Raw genomic sequence first — 22,479 nt, 5'->3', positions numbered from 1 at the left:
TGTGTTTGATGAAAAATCATGTTTAATATCATTGATGTAGAAAAATCACGTTACTACCTTAAATATGGAAATAACTGAATTTTTTTGAAATTATTAAAAAAAATAAATGGAAACGTTAATATGATACATTAAACTTACTTTTTCATCAAACACAATGAGTCTATTTTTGAAGATCTCGACGCCAGGAATTTGTAAGATCTGAAATCACTTAATTTCGAGTTCGTATGAGAAAGATACGAATTTTTGAAGTTTTGATGCAAAAAAAATTTAAAAAAATGAGAGAGAAAGTGACGAATTTGTTAATAAATAATGGCAAATCAGACCTTAATTATTGCCACATTAGCCATTTGGCTATATCACTAAAAATTGTCAAACGTAGGCTAGATCCAAAATCACATGTTTAAAGTGGACTAATTAGTTACAAAAACCGCTTCATTTCTATTAAACATGATATATATAACCATAGAGATTATGAATTTGTATTTTTCGGGGATTCATATAACCATAGAGATTATGAATAGTTGACACAAATAGTCCTTAAGTTATATATATATATATATTATGATTTCTTCCCTATAATTTTTAATTAAATGATGTCATCCCTAAATTACGATCTTGTTTGAAATTTCATACTCCCCTCGATTACCATTCAAAAGACACTTCAGTAGCACGTGTGATAGCAATCGAAATCAAGCCGTACCCAACAAAGTTCAAACATCGAAACTGAAAGCTAATTAGTAATGAACATAAAACTAAAAACTAAAACTTATAAATCCCAAAAAACGACAAGTAGTATTTCAATGGAAGAAAGATGTTTCTAAATGTTGGAATATATGTACGTTTCTAGTTGGTGTAGAAACTTCATCGTAAGTGAAATTATATTTTATAATGGCTTTAAATGTTGGGTTTAAATATAAAAATCAAGGTATTTTCTGTGACCTAGAGTAGCTCAGTCAGGATTGCCAACTCATCATTGTCAGGATTGCCAACTCATCACTGCCAGCTCACACTCAACTTGTGTAACTAACTACCATTTGTAACTAACTCGTCAATCAAGATAAGCTAGCTATATATGTGTAATTATAACTGATTGTATTAAACTTACTCAATCAATGAAATTCTGTTAGAACGATTGTTCAACAGCTCTCTCTCTCTCTCTCACTCTCTCTCTCTCTCAAATCTTCGTCTTCCTCATTTCTTCACTTGGTATCAGAGCAGTTTCGACTCGCGTCAATGGCGTATCCTGGAAACGCATTCCCAATCGTTGTTCATCTTGTTCCGACGACACTCAAGCTCGATCGTGATAATTTCTTCTTTTGGAGATCACAAGTGCTTGCAGCGATTCGTGCGCACGACCTAGAAGGCTTTCTCGATGGATCTAAGTCAACTCCGACTCAGTTCATTCAAATCGAAGAAAACCCTGTGACAGAATCAATGGCGATCAGAACAAAGAACACTGTGCGTGAAAACGCCACCGTCCTCAGAACCAGGCCAAATCCCGAGTTCTCGATATGGAATCGCACAGATCAAGCCATTATGTCGTGGCTCATGTCTTCAATTTCAGAATCCATGCTTGGCTACATTGCAGATCTGCACAAGGTCTGGTCATCTAGCCTTAGCGTGCTGGTTCAGGTTTGATCAAGCCTATCAGACTCCAAGTGCCTCAGCTACACAGAACCAGTCTCCTCAGACCACTACTCTCTTTTCAACTCAAGACACAGTTGACGATCCATCCTGGTATGTTGACTGTGGAGCCACAAGCCATATCACATCAAGTCTCTCCAATCTTGCTGTTTCAGAGAACTACAAAGGCAAGGAGAAACTTGTAGTTGGTAATGGTAATACTATCCCTATTCTGAATATAGGAAACTCTGTTATTAAGTCACAGTAAAAGAATATTATTCTGAAAAATATTCTACATGTACCTAAAATCACCAAAAACTTAGTAAGTGTGTCGAAAATTACAAGAGATAATGATGTGATTGCTGAGTTTTCATGTGATGGCTGTGAAATTAAGGACAAAAGTTTGAGGCAGGCCCTTCTAACAGGGGAACTCAAGGATGATCTCTACAAGCTTGATCTCTCAAAGCTCAAAGACTCGAGAGGACAGGCTTCAAGTCAACCACAACTTGCATCAGCTCTACTCACGTCAATCACTCCAGATCAAAATCAAAACTTACATACTTGTACTAGTGATAAAACTGTGTCAAGTGATCTAAATCTTTGGCACAAGAGGTTAGGACATCCTTGTACAAAAGTCCTTTCTATAGCATTAGAAAAAGCCAATGTTAAACAAGGCAATGCAAGACACTTAGATTTTTTATACTGCCTGCAAAATTGGAAAGTAAAAAAAATGTTGTTTTTCCAAGATCTTATTCTCATGCCAAAAATCCTCTAGATATTGTATATGCTAATTTGTGGGGACCAGCACCTATACTAACAAGTGAGGGTTACAGATACTACATTGCTTTCCTGGATGACCATACCAGGTTTACATGGCTTTATCCCTTGAAGACAAAAGATGAAGCAAAACAAGTCTTTGTGAAGTTCAAGGCTCATGTTGAACGTTTCTTCAGCTGCAAGATAAAGTGTCTACAAATTGACTAGGGAGGAGAATTCAGATCTTTCACCAACCTGCTGAGTCATCTTGGGATAATATTCAGACATCCCTGTCCTCACACTCATGCTCAGAATGGTCGCGTGGAATGCACGCATCGCCATATAGTGGAGTTAGGTTTGACCTTACTTACTGAGAGTCACATGCCCCTGACCTTCTGGTGGCATGCCTTCTCATCAGCAATCTTCCTGATCAACCGACTGCCTTCATCAACACTTGACTACAAGTCTCCATTTGAAGATGTTTTCAAGGTATCCTTTGATCTCAAGGCCCTAAAAGTTTTTGGCTGTGCCTGTTACCCACACATACGTCCTTACAATACACACAAGCTTGATCACAGGGCAATATTATGTACCTTCATTGGCTATAGTGATATACATAAAGGCTTCAAGTGCCTTCACAAATCAGGGAGGATATACATAGGCAAAAACGTTACCTTCAATGAGTCACACTTCCCTTATGCCCTGTCAGACAAAAACACAAACACATCATCTACAACTAATACAAATGAAAATGTCACTCCTTTTCTCACAACACACATACCAGCACCATGCTCTAGTGACCCTATCCCCTCCCCACGTAATCCAGTTGGCCCAGATGACCCCTCAAATATCAACATAAATTCAATCATTCATGACTCAACCTCCCAAGACTCAAACTCCCAACTCCACATTATACCTATCAGTTCAAACTCAGATCCCACAAATAGCCAATTAGCCACAAATGCCTTACCTCCAATGTTCAGAATAGCCACAAATTCATCACATCACATGGTCACTCGTGCTCGTTCAGCCATCTTCAAGCCAAAGGCCTTAACAGCATAACTAGCACTTCTGAATCATGAGGCTGTAGCTGAACCACACAATGTCTCAGCTGCTCTAGCAGACACTCGCTGGTTGACTGCAATGGATGATGATCTGTCTGCACTACACAAGAACAACACCTAGGAACTTGTAGCCATGCCACCGGATGTACCTATAGTGGATAGAGTCAAGTACAAGATAGATGGGTCTATACATCGGTTTAAGGCACACCTAGTTGCAAAAGGGTTTAAGCAAACTCATGGTCTTGATTATTTTGAAACGTTTAGTCCCGTCATCAAACAACCATCAGTCCGAGTCATGCTTGTTGTCAATGGTGCCCACAAGAAGAGTTGTAGTATTTATTTGGTACATTTGATGTAATAAAGTCTCACGAAGACTCTTGCTTGTAATTGCTTATTCATTAATAAAAAGTTGAAACATTCATTCATTCTTCCTTGTATGTTTGAAGCTTTATGATAAAACATTAGTCTTTTGTCCATAAACAAACTTAACAACTTACGAAGAGACAAATGTAGATTTGCATGAACAAACTCTTCGTAGTTTGCTTAAAACGATATATTCGCAATCTAAGGGTCAAAGGACTATTGACCTCAATACGATTGATAGGAGAATCTATGATGTCTGGTTATGGGGCATTGAGAGTTGGAGACTCTATAGTTCTTCTAGGTATCTTCGGAAGGTACTGAATTGACCAGTGCACTTCTAGAGACAAAATAAGAATAAACCATTTAACCTCTTATGTCTCGAAGTCACTACGTATGAATTGCATCATGCTTACCTTAATCCTGAAATGAGACATGTCATTTCATAGCTTACGTATTCTCATTTGAGAAAGTCAGAGTTCGGACTCACTATGTGATTCCGAACATGACCTATTAGTGAAGTACTAAGTTATGAAGATGTCATGAGTAACTTTGTGAAGTTCTCATAGATATGGAATTCATGTACAAGATTGCTGAAATGTAATGTATATCACCTCATGCTTTGTTCCTTGGAATGTGAATAAATGAATTGGCCAGTGTCCAAATTGAGTCCTGACTCTTTTGGATGAAACAATGTGACTTGTTAGCTCATCGTCAATACATTGTTTCTAACTTATTCACAAGCGACAAAGGAGTTGAGAAAATAACAGCTAGAAGGGTAAAATGGTAATTTTGTAAATCCCGACTAGCTGATGATATTCATGAAGGGTAAACATCGATAATATTTCGTGGATCCACTCATCATAATTTGGTTGAATTCTTGAGTAGAAAATAAATTCATTTGAACCGAGAGATTTGCAGTGTCAACTCTTTAGTGGAGTCAGTTGACATTAAGCTAAACTTGGAAAAGGTTTGTGAACTTTTGAGTCCGAGTATTTAGCTCAAGCTTTGTTCATTTGGATCCATGAGGTCACTGTCACAAATCATATCGAGTAGGAATAGTTAAACTAGAAGCTAAGTCAAAATAAGAACGAGACAAGTTTTACGAAAATTGTTAAAAGGGTTTTATGAAATGAATGTAAATAAATTTTTTTTGACATGGTCATATGATGACATTAGATCACTCGGCCATGATGTGTTCATTTGGCCTTGTGAATTAATTACATTTCATAGAATTTTACTTGAAAATTCTTAATGGGCTTTTCTTATGTTGTCATGAACAAGTAAAGAAAGATCTAGAAAGGCTTTCTAGAAGCCTTTTGGCCATCCAACCCAAGGAAATGGGAGACTAAATTTTGTGCAGCCCTAATGTGAAAGAGAGTTTATTTTGTGCATTAATGTATGAAGATACTTGCCAAAAGAAAAATAGAAAACAAATTTCCTCTATGAGGAAGGAGGGTAATCGGCCAAGCAAGGCAATGGAGCAAAAGAGGAAACAAATCCAAGCCTTCTAGAAGCCCCCTTGGCCGCCCAAATGAGAAAGGGAAATAAGGCAATTTTGCTCATGAATATGTGATATCCTATAGAAGAAGAAACTACCTTATTGAAGGTAAAGCTTCTCCTATAAATAAGGGCCTTATTCTTCTCATTTCATGCATTCCAAGTTTTAGAGATTTGAGAGCTTCTCTCTCTAGCTTGGCAGCCCATCCTCTCTCTCTCTCTAAGTTCTTTTCGTTTTTGTTTTGGAACCTAGGTCCTCATTTGACCTAGCGTCTTTAGCTCTTCGAATTTGAGTCTTGTTCTCGAATCGTCGTGTTTAAAAGTGCCCACTCACTGATTCCTTTTCTTTAGAGTGATTCTTGTGATAGAAACTATCGTGGTTGCTTGTGTTGCCGAGGAAAGAAGAGAGACGTGTTGCGAGGGGAGACGAACGTTGCAACTTTCCAAAAGCTTCTCAACGTTCAAGCTTCTAAAAAGGTTAGTAAATTTAGTATGCTCATAATAGTTTTTATTTACGTGTACTTGCACTTTGTCTAGAGTACCCTAGATCAATTCCAACAATGCTCACCCTTGTTGTCACATATAACTGGGATATTCAGCAGATAGACGTTAATAATGCGTTCCTCAACGGTGATCTAAAGGAGACTGTGTACATGCATCAACCGCCTGGTTTTGTTGATCAAGCTAACCCGACTCATGTGTGTAGACTCATCAAGGCCATCTACGGCCTTAAACAAGCTCCGAAGGCGTGGTATGATAAACTTCACGCAAATCTGATCTCTCGGGGTTTCCACAATAGCAAGAGTGACACGTCATTGTTCTTCTATAATTCCGGATCAGTGTGGCTATATCTACTTGTATATGTGGATGACATTCTCATCACATTAAATGACAATTCAGAAGTCAAGCGTGTGGTCAGTGACTTGAATGTCAAGTTTGCCTGAAAGTCTCTTGGATCCCTTGGTTCCTCAAGCCATTTTCTTGGGTTTGAGTCAACTCGCATGCAGACTGGACTCAGGCTCACTCAAACCAAGTATGCCTATGACTTGCTGGTCAAGGCAAATCTAGTTGAAGCAAAACCGTGTCCTACTCCCATGATCTCTTCCAGATCTCTGACTGCTGATGATGACACGCCATTGGTAGAATCTCCTACAGCTTACAGGTCGCTGGTGGGTGGTCTTCAGTACCCGACACTCACCAGGCCTGATCTAGCTTTTACCATCAACAAGTCGAGTCAATATCTGCAGTGTCCTCGTGAGTCCCACTGGAAGGCTTGCAAAAGGGTGCTTCGCTATGTCAAGGGGATACTTCACTATGGTTTCTCCTTTAAACCAGCCCCACGGCTTGCCATTGAGGCCTTCTCCGATGCAGATTGGGCAGGCTGCTCAGACAATCGTCGATCCACAACTGGTTATGTGGTACTCCTTGGTGGTAACCTGATAACTTGGTCTGCACGCAAGCAAAAAGTTGTCTCACGCTCCAACACCGAGTCGGAGTACAGGGCACTTGCTCAAACGTCCACTGAGCTGATTTGGCTTCGCTCTTTGCTGAGTGAGCTGAACGTTTGTCCCTCCCCGTCGACGGCGATCATCTGGTGTTACAACCTAGGTGCCGGTGCTCTTGCTTCGAATCCCGTATTCCACGCTCGCACCAAGCACATTGAAGCTGATGTACACTTCATTTGTGACTTGGTCGCTGACAAGTCCGTCGAAGTACGATATGTGCCCACTGAGGACAATCTTGCTGATATGTTCACCAAAGCACTTCCTGAAGCACGGTTTCATGAACTTAGCTCTCGCCTGCTTCTAGCCGCTGAGGACAATCGTCCAACTCAAGGGGGCGTGTGAGCAAGAGTAGCTCAGTCAGGATTGCCAACTCATCACTGTCAGGATTGCCAACTCATCACTGCCAGCTCACACTCAACTTGTGTAACTAACTACCGTTTGTAACTAACTCGTCAGTCAAGATAAGCTGACTATATATGCGTAATTATAACTGATTGTATTAAACTTACTCAATCAATGAAATTATGTTAGAACGATTGTTCAACAGTTATCTCTCTCTCTCTCTCTCTCAAATCTTCGTCTTCCTCATTTCTTCGCTTTTTCCCACCCGATTCGAAGGGGTGAACTTGATGGTCAATTTTTCAAACCTCAAATACAGATTTCAAAATTATAAATGGACATTGTCCTGAGATATAAATATGTAATCACCTTACTTGGGGAACCATCAACATTGCAGCTTTTGTTTCCCCTTCTATTTTTTTTTTAAATTCTATTCTTGGATACTTCATGGCTAGGATTTGCACATTCTTTTTGGCTATAACTGATTTTATTTACCGTGGCACGGACAAAAGGATGGAATCCCTTTCAAAACTAGAGTTTAGGGATTAAATTTAAATGATTAAAATAATTAGTCTCAGGACTAAATCATTAATACCGTAAAGTTTATGGTCTGTTTATGTCAAATCTTATAGAGATGATCAAATATAATAATCTTGCATTCATTCATAGTTCAAAGTTTAAATTTTCATCATGAGTTTTTAGGGTGTATAAACAATAGAGGGATATACCAAATACCATTGGACCTTCATTAATGTATGTCAATGTGTTACGTTTTCTTCTATTTCCAGCAACAGCACACCAACTATTTAACAAATTGCTTATTTCCTATACCAAATCTTACCAAAGGATGCGCTAATGGAAACTCTGAAATGAATTAGCAACACCCAAAACTAAAAAGTACAAACGATGGTATCTTATGCCGCTATTGTTTCTTCAAACAGAAGGCAGTTGAACAAGATTACGGTATTCAGCCAAAGCCCAAATGGGGAATATATTCCTATAAGCAGCATAGTGCAACATGCAATTCCTCATGAAAACCCCCATAAGTTCCTGTGATTACATAAGAATTAAAAAGCCACGTGTTTTAGCATAAAAATTCCCACGACGGTCTTAACAAAGTAACTCCGGAGACTTAAGCTAAGGCTATTTGGGCTACTTAAAAAAAGAAATTTATAAGCGTCAAACTTAGTCTTTGTTAAATAGCCAACGTTATATATGTTAATAATAGTCAATATTTAGTTAATTATAATCAATTAGCCATTGATCATTCTATTGACTGTAAATAAATTGACAATATTTTCAAAATAACTCAATTAATAAGCAAGAATTATTTGGATAAAATTTTCAATTTAATTGTAGTTAACAGAATTAGTGACTAATTAATTATAATTAACTAAACATTTGCTATTATGCAACCCTAAAATTTCTATAAGACTATATAATTATAGAATCCAAAAAAATAGACTAAGGCTATCTGTTATTAATATGAAGCAATTGGTGTTTATAAAAAAAAATTAGATGACATATTACGACATACAATACCTGCTGAGGAAAGTCTCCGTTTTCCAATTGAGAGTTTATTAGCAATTTGGCGGCACGATGGATCGGAGTAGGGTCCCTATCGGCCTGAAACAACATGATAAAGTGAGAACAATTTTTTTTTTTTTAATTTTTTTAATTTTTTTATAATAAAATTAAAGCACAATCATCACAAAAGAATCACACATGTTTAAGGGCCGAGACAGTCAGAAACATAATTATAGAGGGATGAAAATTGAACTGAAAATAAGTTAAAAATACGATAAAAGAAATCGTCAAATAATCAAATGACTACTCTCAATTAAAATTATAGTTCAACTATTCCAATGTTAAAGATCGAATTCAACTTTTGCCTATATATTATACAATATGTTGCATGCTCTCAGGTACAAGCTTGAAGAGGCCTGGACCCCTTAAAGTCCAAATTTTCGGGTTTAATTTTTTTTTTTTTTTTCAGTCTAAATTGATTTTTGCTCTCCCCCTCTTTACAAAATCATCTGGATCTGCCGTGATTATAGGGTCGACCATATACCTAGATCTCCCAATATAATTTTTTTTTATTATAAAACTTAATTAATTATAAAAGTATTCGAAGGGACTGTTTTTATTTTTATTGGAACGACAAAATAGAGAGACTATTAAAAGCTGGTTAGTGACTTAATAAACGATTTTTTTTTTTTTTTTTTTGGGAGGACGTATGTTTGCTCCTACACATGTTAGTAATTTTAAAATAGGTTGGTCTATGTACACAAACCTGTCTACTGTGAATCAAGCCCATTAATCCCAATGCAGTTTGCACCAAATTTGAATGGTCTCCTTCAAAAGGAGTGTAGACCTTGTTGGTGCAAGAAGTGTAGGACTCGGCCCAACCACCATCGTCTCTTTGCGTCTGTAGCAAAAAGTCAACGCCCCGACGGACAGCCTCGCAGTTGTAGTAGTACCTCCCTGAACCCTCCAATCCTCTAATGGCGAACCACGTGCCATACACAAAGCAAATCCCCCAGTTCCCGTACCATGACCCGTCAGCCATTTGAATGTTTTCCAGGTAGTTCGCCGCGTTTTCTATGAAGCTCTCAACCTCTTTTCTTCTGTGGTTTGGATGAAGCTTTCGAAATAGATTCAAGGCTTGGATTGACGACGAAGTGCACTCAATGTATCTAAACAAAATCGTGCATGCATGCCATTAGCTTTGAGATATCATGTTGAATTTTGTAGAGAACGACTTATAAATAATTACTTACTCATATTCAATAACGAGATCTTCAAGAAATTCGACAGGGTTGAGCCACTGAAGAAAATGATGATTAAAAAAAAATGGTTACATTACTATCTCCTCATAGTACATGTTCTTAATACAAACAAGTATAATGATAAGTATATTCGTCACCTCTAACCATTTCGGAGCTCCTGTCGGTTCCCAAGCTGATACGCCACCATTGGAACCCTATTTTTATATAATAAAAAAAAGTGATTAATTAGTAACAAATGTATTATAAAATATAAAGGTGCTAGGAATCAAGGAGAGATCTAGCAATTTTCTCACCTGTAGAGACATTATGAGGTTAACAGAGTCATACAAGTGCTCAATAACCATTGGTTCTCCTACAAGTTCCGATGGCAACATTTCGAGTAGAAGGCAACACTGCCAAAATTAATTTCATTTTTTTGTTAGTTAATGAAGTATTAGATATTTTTTAGACGTGATTACGAATTTATGCCAAAAAAAAAAAAAAAACCTTTAGACCCTCAGCGGTACAATCAGACACTTGCCATCCGTGGTCTCGATCCGAAAATGTCCATGCTCCTTTGGAAATATGACGAAAATGATGCTTGTAGTCCGGAAGATTCTCCCTTACTTGAGACATCTTGAGGAATTCGTGTGCTTTCTTCAAAATAGGGGATATCTCGTCATTGATATTGCCTGCTAGTAGAGCTTGAATTGCGAGACTGCAATCCCATGACTGGCTTCCAAAACTCTACACATGTAAATTAATTAGTACAATATTAATGAACCAGCCTCTATATCTCACACTATTTCCTCTACTGCATTTTATGGTTATGACTCGTGCTCACAAATGTTCTTTAATAAGAAACAACCAAGTCACCTTCTCAAAATAAAAAAAAAACAAAAAACAATCAAGTCAATAAACATGACACTAACTTATCATGCACACAAGTTTGCTAACAGGCATCTTTTATAAAAATATCTATAATCCATAACATTGAAAATAAATAGAAAGAGTTTGCTAACAGGCATCTTTTATTCTCCTTCCTTAAATATTTTGAAAATAATAAGAATAATTCACATAAAATATATATACTGTTACTGGATAATTTGGCCAAATACCGAGCATAGTAGTCGGCATCCCGAGCAGCATGTAAAGTCCAGCACCGAACTCAGGTAAAATTGAGCTAAGAGTTAACCATTGAAAAGGAACGACCCGTATATAAGATAAGAACGAAACCTACCGATCAGAACTTCGGAGAGAAGAGAAGACCGTAGGTCAAAGACTAGTCAAACAAAAAAAAACATGTTTCAAATCCCTAAAACGCACACCTCAACAGTTCCAAAACCATACAAAAAGTAGTAACCGTCCACCTCAGCGAGAGGAAAGCGGCAGTTACCCAAAAACCGTCTAGAACGTGGGAGTGATCACCCAACGTTCCCCCGAATAACCGTCAGAGCCCACAACCACGAAGCTACACCAGACAAGTATAAATAGGAACTCGCGGAGATTCTCAAGACACGGAATTTTGAATACTTTTCTTGTTTTTCTTCTACTTAGAACCTTTTATAAACACTGCTCTCTTGTATTAGATTCGTCGGTATAAAGAGAAAGTCTTGCCTAAATCTTTTCAGTACTCGGAGTCCTCTTACTCGGAGTCTGTGTATTTTTGTAAGATATTGTTGTACTAGTTTTACAGGTCAACATATACAAAATACAAATTAAAATAAAAAAGAAGTACTCTACTATTTTATCCGATAATTTTGTTAGGTATTAAATTTCGATGATTAATGCAATGAAAAGTCACAAATAAAATGTACAAGTATTCATGTTGAGCATGTTCTTAAAACTAGTAAAATAAATAGGAGAAGAAAAGAAAGCACATACTTGCATAGTAATTCCGTCTTCTGCGACCCATAAATAGTCGGCCACTCTAGGGATATGCTTCTTAAATGCTTCACCGGCAGGATCGTCGGCCCAACAAGCAAGCATCATCAACGGCTTTTCCACACAGCCAATAGTAATGTATCTACTATGCTCGTCTTCGTAATGAATGTGGTTTATCGCTCGATTAAGAGCCATTTCTCTAAACTTGCTAAGAGGCCATGTATTCATAAGAGGCTCCGCTACGTAGTACACGCTGTCCCATAAAAGCCTCTGAACTCTTCCATGAGGATAATAATTATCCGTCTCCGCGCATACGTAACGCATTTTGCTCCACTTAATATGTTTGTATGGTTGAACATGAATCTCTTCCCTCAATTGTTGAACTAGAGGTGTGATTGGTCCCACAAACTTTCTTCCATAAAAGTAGGACATCGGCATAAACGTCAATCGACAATAGCAAAACATTTTTGCTACATAGTCAGAATACATACAGAAAAAAAAAGACAATAAGTAATTGCTAAAATATATCATGACTTGGATGCATTAAAAAAAAAAGTAGCTTTATTGCATATAGTCATTGAACTCTTATGCAAGCACACTATTGATTTTTCAACATTTTTAGACATTTTCTAAACCACATGTTTTTTTTTTAATTTTTTATATTCAATTCCTTAACAACTCAAAACATACATATATTTAAAACTTAAGTAACTTCTTTAAATTTTAGAAAGGTACCATTAAAATAAAATAGCACTCTAGAACTCAAAATTGCATAACTTCTATTAAGTGTTTAATAATATGATTTAGTTAGTTGATTTATTTAAATTAAAATATATATATATTCAAGGTCATTAATATATTTTAGGGTGTTTGGTATTTTGTTTCATTAAAAATTATATGTATTTTTTAAAAAGGACTGAATACTGCGAAATCAATACTTCGTGGACCATTTTGCTCATATAAAAATGGTTGAAGGACGAAGATGTTACTAACACAATAGTTATGAGACTTAGTAGAGCTAAAAAAAAAAAAAAAAGAGTATACGTACAAGGGTGCAGTGGAACCACAGAAGGATAAAACCAAAACTCTGGAGGCATGGGATTACAACCAGCCCAGTCATAAACTCCGAGTATAGCCATCCAAGTCTTTCCCCACGAGCCCGAGCCCACTGCGCCTCCGTTTTCATGAATCCATTTACGAGCTCTAGCACATGCATTGTCGAGACCACCATCGGGTCCTTCACCAAGAATTCGCATAGCAAGGTAGTTCATGACTGTGCACATCATCATGCTCGGGCCCTCAATGTGCAGTCCCCATCCTCCATCTTCGTTTTGGTGGCAATACATGTACCATAACATTTCCCTCTTATGATGCTCATTGAACACCGTATCCAAGGTCCCAGATATGTACATACAAAACACCTACAAAACATTTTCCCTATGTTAAAAATTATGTTAGTGCATCTAGATTTTAGTTAGTTATATTAATTTGAAACCAAGTACCAATGGAGGAATGTAAAACATAACACCGGCGTTTTCAGCGGACCAGTGGCCATGAGGTGATTGTAAGGCCGACCAAAAGTCTATTGATCTTCTCATTGCAGCATCCGCCTTTTCGTAACTGCACACGCTCTCTCCCTTCTCCAATTTTACTCGTGGAATTTTTTGCTTATAATTTTGTTCTCTCAGCATCTGAAATTTTCATATCAGTTAATAAAAGTGCAAGGACTATTGTGTTAGCTTTAGAATTTTTAGACATCACTACACACACCTCTATTTTTTTTCATATTTTTCTACCATCCAATAATATGAATAAGTGTAATCCAAATATGATTGCATGCAAAAGAAAATCATTAAAAGTTCAAAGCATATGAACCGTGTGAGTTTAAACAATAAATTGAAAGGAATTTTCGCTTCCCTAAAAGAAATAAATAAAATGAAAGGAATTTTCGCTATCTTAATTTATAAGTAATAACACTTCGGATAAAATAGTTAAAAAAAAAAAAGAACTTCGGATTAAATAGTAAACGGTGTGTTCTGTTAGTTTGTTTTGACTTGTTTTTTTGTTGGTTTACTTTTGCGAGCTAAATATGGGAGCGTAAAATTAAAGTCAAAGATAAATTTTGTTTATATTAAGCAAATTAAAAGGTAATATTTAATAGCTAATTAAGAGCCTTTCAATTAGACTCTCTATATGAGATTCTTAGCTATCATATCTAGCATCACGAGGAAAATAAACACTCTATTGGGGTAACAACCCAAGTCCCATATTGAAAGAGTAGGCAAAAATTGTTTTAGATATAAGAGTCACACCAACTCCATTAGTATGAGACCGTTTGAGAAGTTGTCCAAAGATAAAATTGTGCTTTCCGAGGAGAACATGGGCCCTACAAGTGGTATCAGAGCCAAATGATCAGGAGCACTGAGAGTTTGGGCTATGTTTGCGATGTGGAAGGAGAAGCCCTCAATGTGATGACCTCACGATGGGAGTGCTTTGTGTCGAAAGTCTTCCTGACAATGATGATGGTCAGGCGGCATGTCCCGTTGGTGCCAAACGGCGGTACAAAGATGATTTCTCTGGAGGAGAGGCCACGTGTAAGTGGTTCTAGGTTTGAGGGAGGATTGTTGGGGTAGCAACCTAAGTCCCACATCGAACTAGTAGGCAATAATTGCATTGGATATAAGAGTCACACCATCTCCATTAGTATGAGACTTTTAAAAATATGTCCAAAGACAAAACCGTGCGGACTTGGGCCCAAAGCGGACAATATCATACTAGTCTGAAGTTATGATCGGGTGGCAGCCCAACACGATGGAGAACGGGGGCCCTACACACTCCTACCACACTCATAATGGCTCCCTATATTAATTTTTGTAGTAGAGAGCTCTTTAAATATAGCGAGCTCCCTATTCTTTTTCCAAATATTTTTAATATTATTTTAATCAAACTTTTTGTTAAATAAAGTATAAAAGTAATGGATGTTAGCTAAAATAGAGAGTGTGGTTGGAGTGAAATGGAAAAACAGTAACTCTCAAAAAATAATTTTTTTTTAGTTAAAATAGCTAAAATATAAAGAGTTCTCTTGGAGATGCTTTAAGTAGTTTTCTATGAACTGTTATTCCTCTAGTTAATTAGCTACATGTCCTTCCTCCACTAGCAAAAAATTCAAAACTCGTTTATTTCATTTTAGTATTTACTTATAACACCTATAAAAAGTTCAATTATGAATAAAAAGCTATAAACATCTGCCTATGGTTTAATTTTCATAAAATAAAAAATCAGTTTTATAGCTAAATAGTCAATTAAAGCTAATGGATTTAAGAAATAGCAAATGTTTTATGAAATTACTAGAATAAAAACAAAAATATGCAACTACCAGGTGTCAAATAATTAGTAAATTTATCGTGAATAAGGGTCAATTTTATTATTGACGGTTCCAAAAATAATACTGGACATCATAACTTTGGCTATTTTATTGAAGAGTTAAATGTTTTGACTACTTTGTTAATTAATTATATTCAAATTTCTATTTTGTGTAAATTATTTTGAAGAAACTACTTAAAATAATTTAATAACTATTCTTAATTAAAATTATATCTTAAATATTCAAATATTAGATATATATAGTCCAATATGTACCTTATTCTTTGTATATTATGAGAGAAGAATACAATCTATATATACAATAAATAATTAGATACAAAAAATAAATAATCCTAGGGTATACGGGTGGGCATATGAATAGAATAAATACGATATTAATTATAATGAAGACTATATTCATGTAATAAAATTTGAATAATTTTCTACTCCCCTCAAGCTAGATGGAAGATGTTCAGCATGATACTCAGTGTCGGATTGAATTCTTGGCAATACTCGGTGCGACTAGATCATCACATATCATTTTGATAAGGCAATTGAGCAGGATATCGAGTAGTCCATTACCATTTTACCTTTACACACTCCGGTAGCTAGTTTTGGCATCTGAACTGGTTCGAGCTACCATATATTTCTTCTTACTTTGCTAGGTTACTAGGTCACACTGAACAAAGGTCGGTCAATGATCTAGCACCCTATTCAATTGTTGGTATTTGTAATGCTTCTACATCTCGGAAATGATCTTCTTGACCCAAAGATCGATACCAAGAGATGATTTGATGTATCGAAGAATTCTCACGATCGCTTTCATGTGGAGCTCGAACTGATTGTTCATGAACCCACTGAATACGCTTACTTATTAGAAACCTATGTTTGGTCGAGTATGAGTGAGATAGATGAGCATACCAACGAGCTATTGATATCTTTCTTTGTGTGCAAAGACTTTAGTAATTCAAGCTGGAAGCTTGATGTTAAGATCCATAGAAGTCAGTCGTTTCGCAATAAGGCATATGCATGTTTCTTTAAGAAGATCACACATGTATTACTTTGAGAGATAATGATACCTTTCAGATCGAGATACTTTCATGCCGAGAAAGTATCATACGGTTTTTAGTTCATTGATTTCGAATGCAGGAGATAAAATCACTGTAAGCCTTGGTATTTCCTTGAGGTTATTTACGGTGATAATGATGCCATCAACAAACACACTAAGAGTCGTATGTTTTCCTTGGGCTGAGATTATTAGGAACAATGTATGATCCTTTTAGCGTTGTGAATATTTCCAATTCTTGAGTACATGAGTAAACTTCTCAAACTAAGTTCTTGGTGACTACTTGAGCCTGTAAACTGATTTCTTGAGCTTGCAGATTTTGTTAGGGAGCTGGTCGCTGTTAAAGCCATGATGAATTTATATATACATTTCATCTTCTAGATCACCATTCAAGAAGGCATTCTTCACATCAAGATGAAGTAACGGCTAGTCCGAGTTGGTAGCTAGAGAAATGGTTTTGAACTTTTTCACTAGTGCCAATATACTATATAATCAACTCTATAGGCCCTGAGTTTATGTTTTGGCAGTTCCAGCCTGATTGTGTTTTCCGTCTTTTCGCAGTTTCATCCTGATTGTGTTTGATGGTGAACATCCATATGCATCCAACAATTCTCTTTCTTGATGGTATATCGGTGATTTTCTAGGTGTCATTATACTTGAGAGCTCATATTTCGTCGGGGATTTTAGGTCATCAACTAGGGATTTTTAGAAGTTCATATACTTAGTTTGAGATCATCACTTGGTCTACTCTTGTCACATAATCTTGATAGCTCGCAGATAGATATTTTTTGTACACATAGTATTCTATGTATGAACCACTAGACTGAGTAGGCTTCCTCAAGGAAATAAGTAAGTCTAAATCAAGAGGCATTATTGAAGAACAACTACATTTGCTCAATAGGTTTAATGTCAAATATTGAAGGTGAATATTGGATGTGAGCTTGTACGTAACTTGTAGTGATTTTAAAGCTGGACGGAGGTGAGCTCAAAGACTGAGACGAGATTGGAATGTTTGATTGTATGGTAGAGATATTCGAACTCATGGACGGAGTAGAGTTTGAAGATATTGTCATTCAATTAAGAGAGTCTTCCATTATGTTCTCCCTGTGACTATCAAAACTAGGAAAGTAAGGGTTAAGCTCATGAAACATCACATCATACATCCATGGAGACAATGAAATTCCTAAAGTTTGATTGGTAACAATTGTACCCTTTTTTAGTGGTAGAGTACCTGACAATGATGCATTTGGTAGAGATAGGGTCAAGGTTTCCCCAGTGGGAGGAGTGAACAAAGTCAGAACAATCAAATATTTTGAGCCATGTGTGAAGAAATATTTCAAGCAAGACTTGAACTGTAAGTTTGGAATTTAGATCCCGAGATGAAATGCAGTTAATGAGGTACATGAAAGTAAGGAAAACTTGTCCCCAATAGTGGGTTGAGACATTCAAGGTGATCAAGATAGCTCGAACAACTTTAAGAAAGTAATTCAGCAATTCCTTTTTGTACACATGAGTTGGTATGAATGATGCCATGCGTTAGGAAATAGGAAATGAACTCCGTGATAAAGTAGTACGAGCATTAATAGTGTGACATACTTGAAAGAGTGTGTTGAATTGAGTTTGAATCATTCTGTGGAAATTCTTGAAGTGGTCGCTAGTTTCTGTTTTGTGTTTCATTAGGTAAACCAAACTAAACCTCGTGTGATTGTCTACAAGTAATAGAAATGACAAACCTCTGTTTATATTTGTGGCTTTGAGATATGGTAGAGTCTTCAAACTGAGAATAAAACCAAAAAACTTCTTGTAGTTCTTTGTTTAATCTGGAGAATAGTTTGAAGGCTCGTTTGGTTCCACGATCTCGTTGGAGTCATCTGGGCATATCCACTGGCATTGCGCGTAGTCGATTTTCTATCAAATGTGTGAAATGAGCTAAAGTACTGCGTCACCAACATCTCGCCGTGTTGTAGGTTGTGGAGGGTAATTTAAAGCGTTTGTTGAGCTTGAGAATATCTCTCTCGCGGCCTTCTAAATTTTTGCAGCAGTAGGAAGCTTTTCCCGTTCCCGGGGTTCATCGAGTTGATAACCCAGGACATCGCCATGACGTTATTTGCCTTCCACCCTTTGTATGCCGAATCAACACTCTTTGGAGGTCAACTGGTGAGGTAGTCATCTTTACTTCACATGAAAATGAACATGAACACATATTATGGCCACTTAAGGTAGTTGTTACCATTGAGTTTGTGACTCGTGACGATGGGTGATCTGATCGAAGTTTGAATGAAAGGATGTTGAAGATGGGTTTGATGAGACTCAAGTGAAGGTAAAGGAATTTTCTAAGGTGTACATGTGCTTTTGTTTCGAGGCTATGATATGATATTGTGGAATTCGAGAGAAAGAGATAGAGAGATTGTAGAATGAAGATAAGTACTCTACGTACTTGTATATTAGGACAAAATAATACAACCTATTTTCACACTTGGTATATACATATGCCGAGTTAATTAGATACATAAGAAATAAATATATCTAGAAAATATGGATAATCATATGAATAGAATAAATACAATATTAATTTAAACGCAAGCTGTATTCATGTAATGGAATATGAATGGTTTTCTAGATGGACAGTATTAGGTAATGAAATTAGAAAATATCGAACAATTCGAAGTTTTAAAAATTTATCAGGTTGTAAAAAAGCTATTGGATATTTGATGAATTAAACTGTGTATGATGTTACCAAAATAGACGATAAAACTAATAAATTTACAAATTGTCAAATTTATATAAAATTTACTAAATAACAACAAATTGAAGAAATTAAAAAGAAGTAATTGTAAATAAAATATTTACCCTTGTATATAAATTTATATGTGGGGATAGATATTTTATCAAATAGTGTATATAAATGATATGGACATGTAAATACTTTATGTCTGTCAAGCTTTAGCTATTTGTAAACGAACTTGAAACGACAAAAGGGACTAAATCAGTAAATAAAGCACCCTCGTCCACTGAAATTAGAAAATAGATTCGACTTATCAAGAAAACAATTTGCTAAAAAAAAACTTTAAATGTCACCGTTTACTGACATTTATAACATTGGCTCTTTTTTTTAGAGTACTGTAGTTTTATAGCCAACAAAAATATTCATGTTTTAGAAATAGTTAACGTTTGCAAACTTTTGGAAAAATAACCAAACAGCTTATGTGATATAAGTGTTAGCTAATAAAAATTATTTTTATGACATTAGCTTTTTAAATTTGTCACTTTCTCTCTTCTGGTTTTGAATTCGTCATTTTCCCTCTCCTAATTTCTTTCTTACATTTTTTTTTTCCATAAAAACTTCAAAAATCCATATATATTTAATATGAACTTGAAATTGAGTGATTTCAATTCCTACGGATTCGTGGCGCCGAGATCTTAAAAAATAGATCTAATATTGTTTGATGAAAAATCATGTTTAATGCATCATGTTTACGTGTGTTTGTAATGACTTTTCCAAAAATATTCAATAAATTTCCATTTATTTCAAGATAAGTTCCAAAAAATTTCAGTTTTTTTCTACATCTATGGCACTAAAAATTAGTTTTCATCCAACACAATGAGTCTATGTTTGAAGATTTCGGTGCCGCATATCTGTAGGATTTGAAATCACTCAATTTCGAGTTCATATGAGATAGATATGGATTTTTGAAGTTTGGATAAAAAAAATGTTTGAATAAAAGTATAAGAGAGAAAGTGACGAATCCAAAACTAGAAGTGAGAGAAAATGACGAATCTAGAAAAAAAAACCGCTACATTGATTTAATGATACTTTTGGAATTTTAACCCATTATTCCAACTGTCACTTCATACATTTGATTATTTTTTTTCAGAACTTTTTAAATGTTGGCTAAATCTCAAATGTTAAGATTAAAAGGACTTATTTAATTACAAATTTCCATTTTTTAATCGATTAGTTTATAATTACTACATTTTATATGATCAAAACCATGAATAGTTTGCTAATTAAATGAGCCATGGGGAGTATATCTACGCCAATTGGCATGATGTTTGACGTTAATCTTTTTAATCCTTTTAATTAAGTAACCATTTACTGGCTGGCCGGCCACATAAATGTTTTATAAACTACGTGACAAAAATTTCAGAATATTATGTTGACAATAAATGTTGAACATCAGAAATCAGACACTGACTTTTGGTGGTCAATTATGACGGGCATGAATAATTACAAGCGGGACCCAGCGGGACCAGCCTTGAACTCCTAGTTCAATAAATACATAATAACAAGTAGGAGAAAACATTATAGGTTGTGTTTGGTAGTTGACTCAAAAAATTTTTGTTTTCTGTTTTCTAATTTTTGTAGTTGTATTGAAAAACTGTTTTGTAGTTGTTTTCAAAAAATTGTTTGATACAGTTTTTATTTTTGTTTTTGAGAAAGTGAAAAAACTGAAAAAAGTGAATTATATATATATATATATATATATATATATATATATATATATATATTACTTTTCTACATAATAAATTACCAAGGAAGAGGCTTGCGAATTGCGATATGGCAATTTGCTCGAAGTCAATGGTTTTTGTGACTAGCGCAAGAGTAAACAACTAAAATATATAAGAGGACAAAAGTTGGATGGTGTTTAATTTAAAGCGCACCAACTAAAGTTGGATGGTGTTTAATTTAAAGCGCACCAACTACTATTTTTTTTTTTTTTTTCCATGTTCGTTAATTGTTTCATCTTGCAGTACGAATACAAGAAAATCATAAATCTAGAAAGGGAAATCTGTACTTGCATTGAAAGTTAAGGATCTTTTTTTTTTTTTTTTTTGTATGATAAATTATTGAACTCATATGTGTAAGTAAGGTTTGGTGGTTTCTTTTTATCCTACACATAATAAGTACCCTTATACCTCATCGTAACAAAATAAATTATTATAAGAGTAAAATATTTTACTATTATACAACAATCATAATGATATCATGTATACCTGGAGACGCCAAATGAGATCACTGCAAGGCTTGACCTTGAAGCGGTTTTCGTAGAAGTTTTGGCGAGCCTCTTCCACCTCGGCTCGCTCTTCTTCCGACCCGGCCTTCTCATCAAATTCAAATATTTGTCTTCCCAGAAAGTTGTTGGTACTGTACAAGTATGGCTCTTCTGCTCCTGTGCCGTACTTCACCTTCCACATTTTCTGCTTCTTTCAATTCACGAGAACGAATGTATATGTTTGTGTAAGTATATATATATATATATATATATATATATATATATATATATATATATACACTGTTACGTACCGGGTTAACACCGAGACAATGGAAAAAAAAAAACAAAAGAATACTAAATGACAAGAAAACAAGTGTAACGAGCTACACTTGCAGCTTCACCGACTCTATATTGATGATACCAGACCGACTGTTCACATCAATATCAAAGATGTTGCTCTTTCTGTGCGTACAATAAATTCAAAACGGTTGAGTTAGCGATGGCAATAAATATGGTAAAGACTGGAAGTTTAGGAATTATTGGTGGATTATGGTTGAGAAGCAAATTTTTTTTTTTTTTTTTTTTTTTTTTTATGTACTAGAGAGGTCAGGAATTAAATTAGATGCGTTTTCGTCTGCCTAATCTCGTGATATAATCATTATAACCACCAGTCAACTAATAGGTCAATAAATAGCAATTAACTTCGGATTTCATTTTCTAGATTGATATGAATATATGATATAACGAAGTCCGTTTACAACATCGAGATAAGACCCAAACGAAAAATGAGAACCAGTCAGGCAGTCACGTATAATGAACGGCGCATACAAATATTGAAACCGTGACTTTTATTAGCATATGGGTCTATAAGTCACAAAATTTATTATAAATTGGATAACATTAATTTTGACTTATTTAATAATGAATCGACATATTTGTTTAATAACATTGTAGTCCATAAATGATTAACAATGCAGGAGGTCAACGCATATATGAAAATATAAATGTAACAAACTTAGTGCACCATAATTTTTTGCTGAAGGAGAGACAAGGAAGACAGAGGCATGGCACAAATTTGTTGCACGGCCAGATTTTGGTAAGGCCTTGATGCGTAGGCCTCCACCGATTCACGGTGGAAATAAAAGTTAAGGTTATATAAAAATAATTGAAATAGCAAGTGTGACGTTAAAAAAATTGACTTGAAACAATTTAGTGACGTTAAAAAAAAAGACTTCGAAGTGAATGTCTTAAAAACTA

General features: G+C 35.5%; 1 protein-coding gene across 2 annotated transcripts; it reads right to left on the bottom strand.

Moving 5' to 3' along the window:
• Positions 1–7,790: 7,790 nt before the first annotated feature.
• Positions 7,791–21,774, bottom strand: LOC149402300 (lupeol synthase-like). Of its 2 annotated transcripts, XM_089609292.1 has the most exons (12): positions 21,534–21,774; positions 21,224–21,427; positions 13,302–13,490; positions 12,848–13,220; positions 11,800–12,269; positions 10,423–10,662; positions 10,230–10,328; positions 10,074–10,130; positions 9,928–9,974; positions 9,441–9,843; positions 8,690–8,773; positions 7,791–8,197 (listed from the first exon to the last, which is right to left on the bottom strand). In XM_089609292.1, exons 2-12 carry the CDS (start codon positions 21,422–21,424, stop codon positions 8,081–8,083), a joined length of 2,280 nt encoding a protein of 759 aa, XP_089465418.1. In that variant the 5' UTR covers positions 21,425–21,427; positions 21,534–21,774; the 3' UTR covers positions 7,791–8,080. The 2 variants fall into 2 exon arrangements, with proteins under 2 accessions (XP_089465418.1, XP_089465417.1); XM_089609291.1 differs by lacking the exon at positions 21,534–21,774 and having other exon boundaries at positions 21,224–21,510.
• Positions 21,775–22,479: the final 705 nt, after the last annotated feature.

This window comes from Urtica dioica, chromosome 3, assembly GCF_054948205.1.
Source record: "Urtica dioica subsp. dioica isolate 48M chromosome 3, U.dioica_male_clone48M_v1_H2, whole genome shotgun sequence".
Taxonomy (NCBI): Eukaryota; Viridiplantae; Streptophyta; class Magnoliopsida; order Rosales; family Urticaceae; genus Urtica; species Urtica dioica.
The sequence above is the reverse complement of the archived record's forward strand: the minus strand, read 5'-3'. Positions and strand labels throughout refer to the sequence as shown.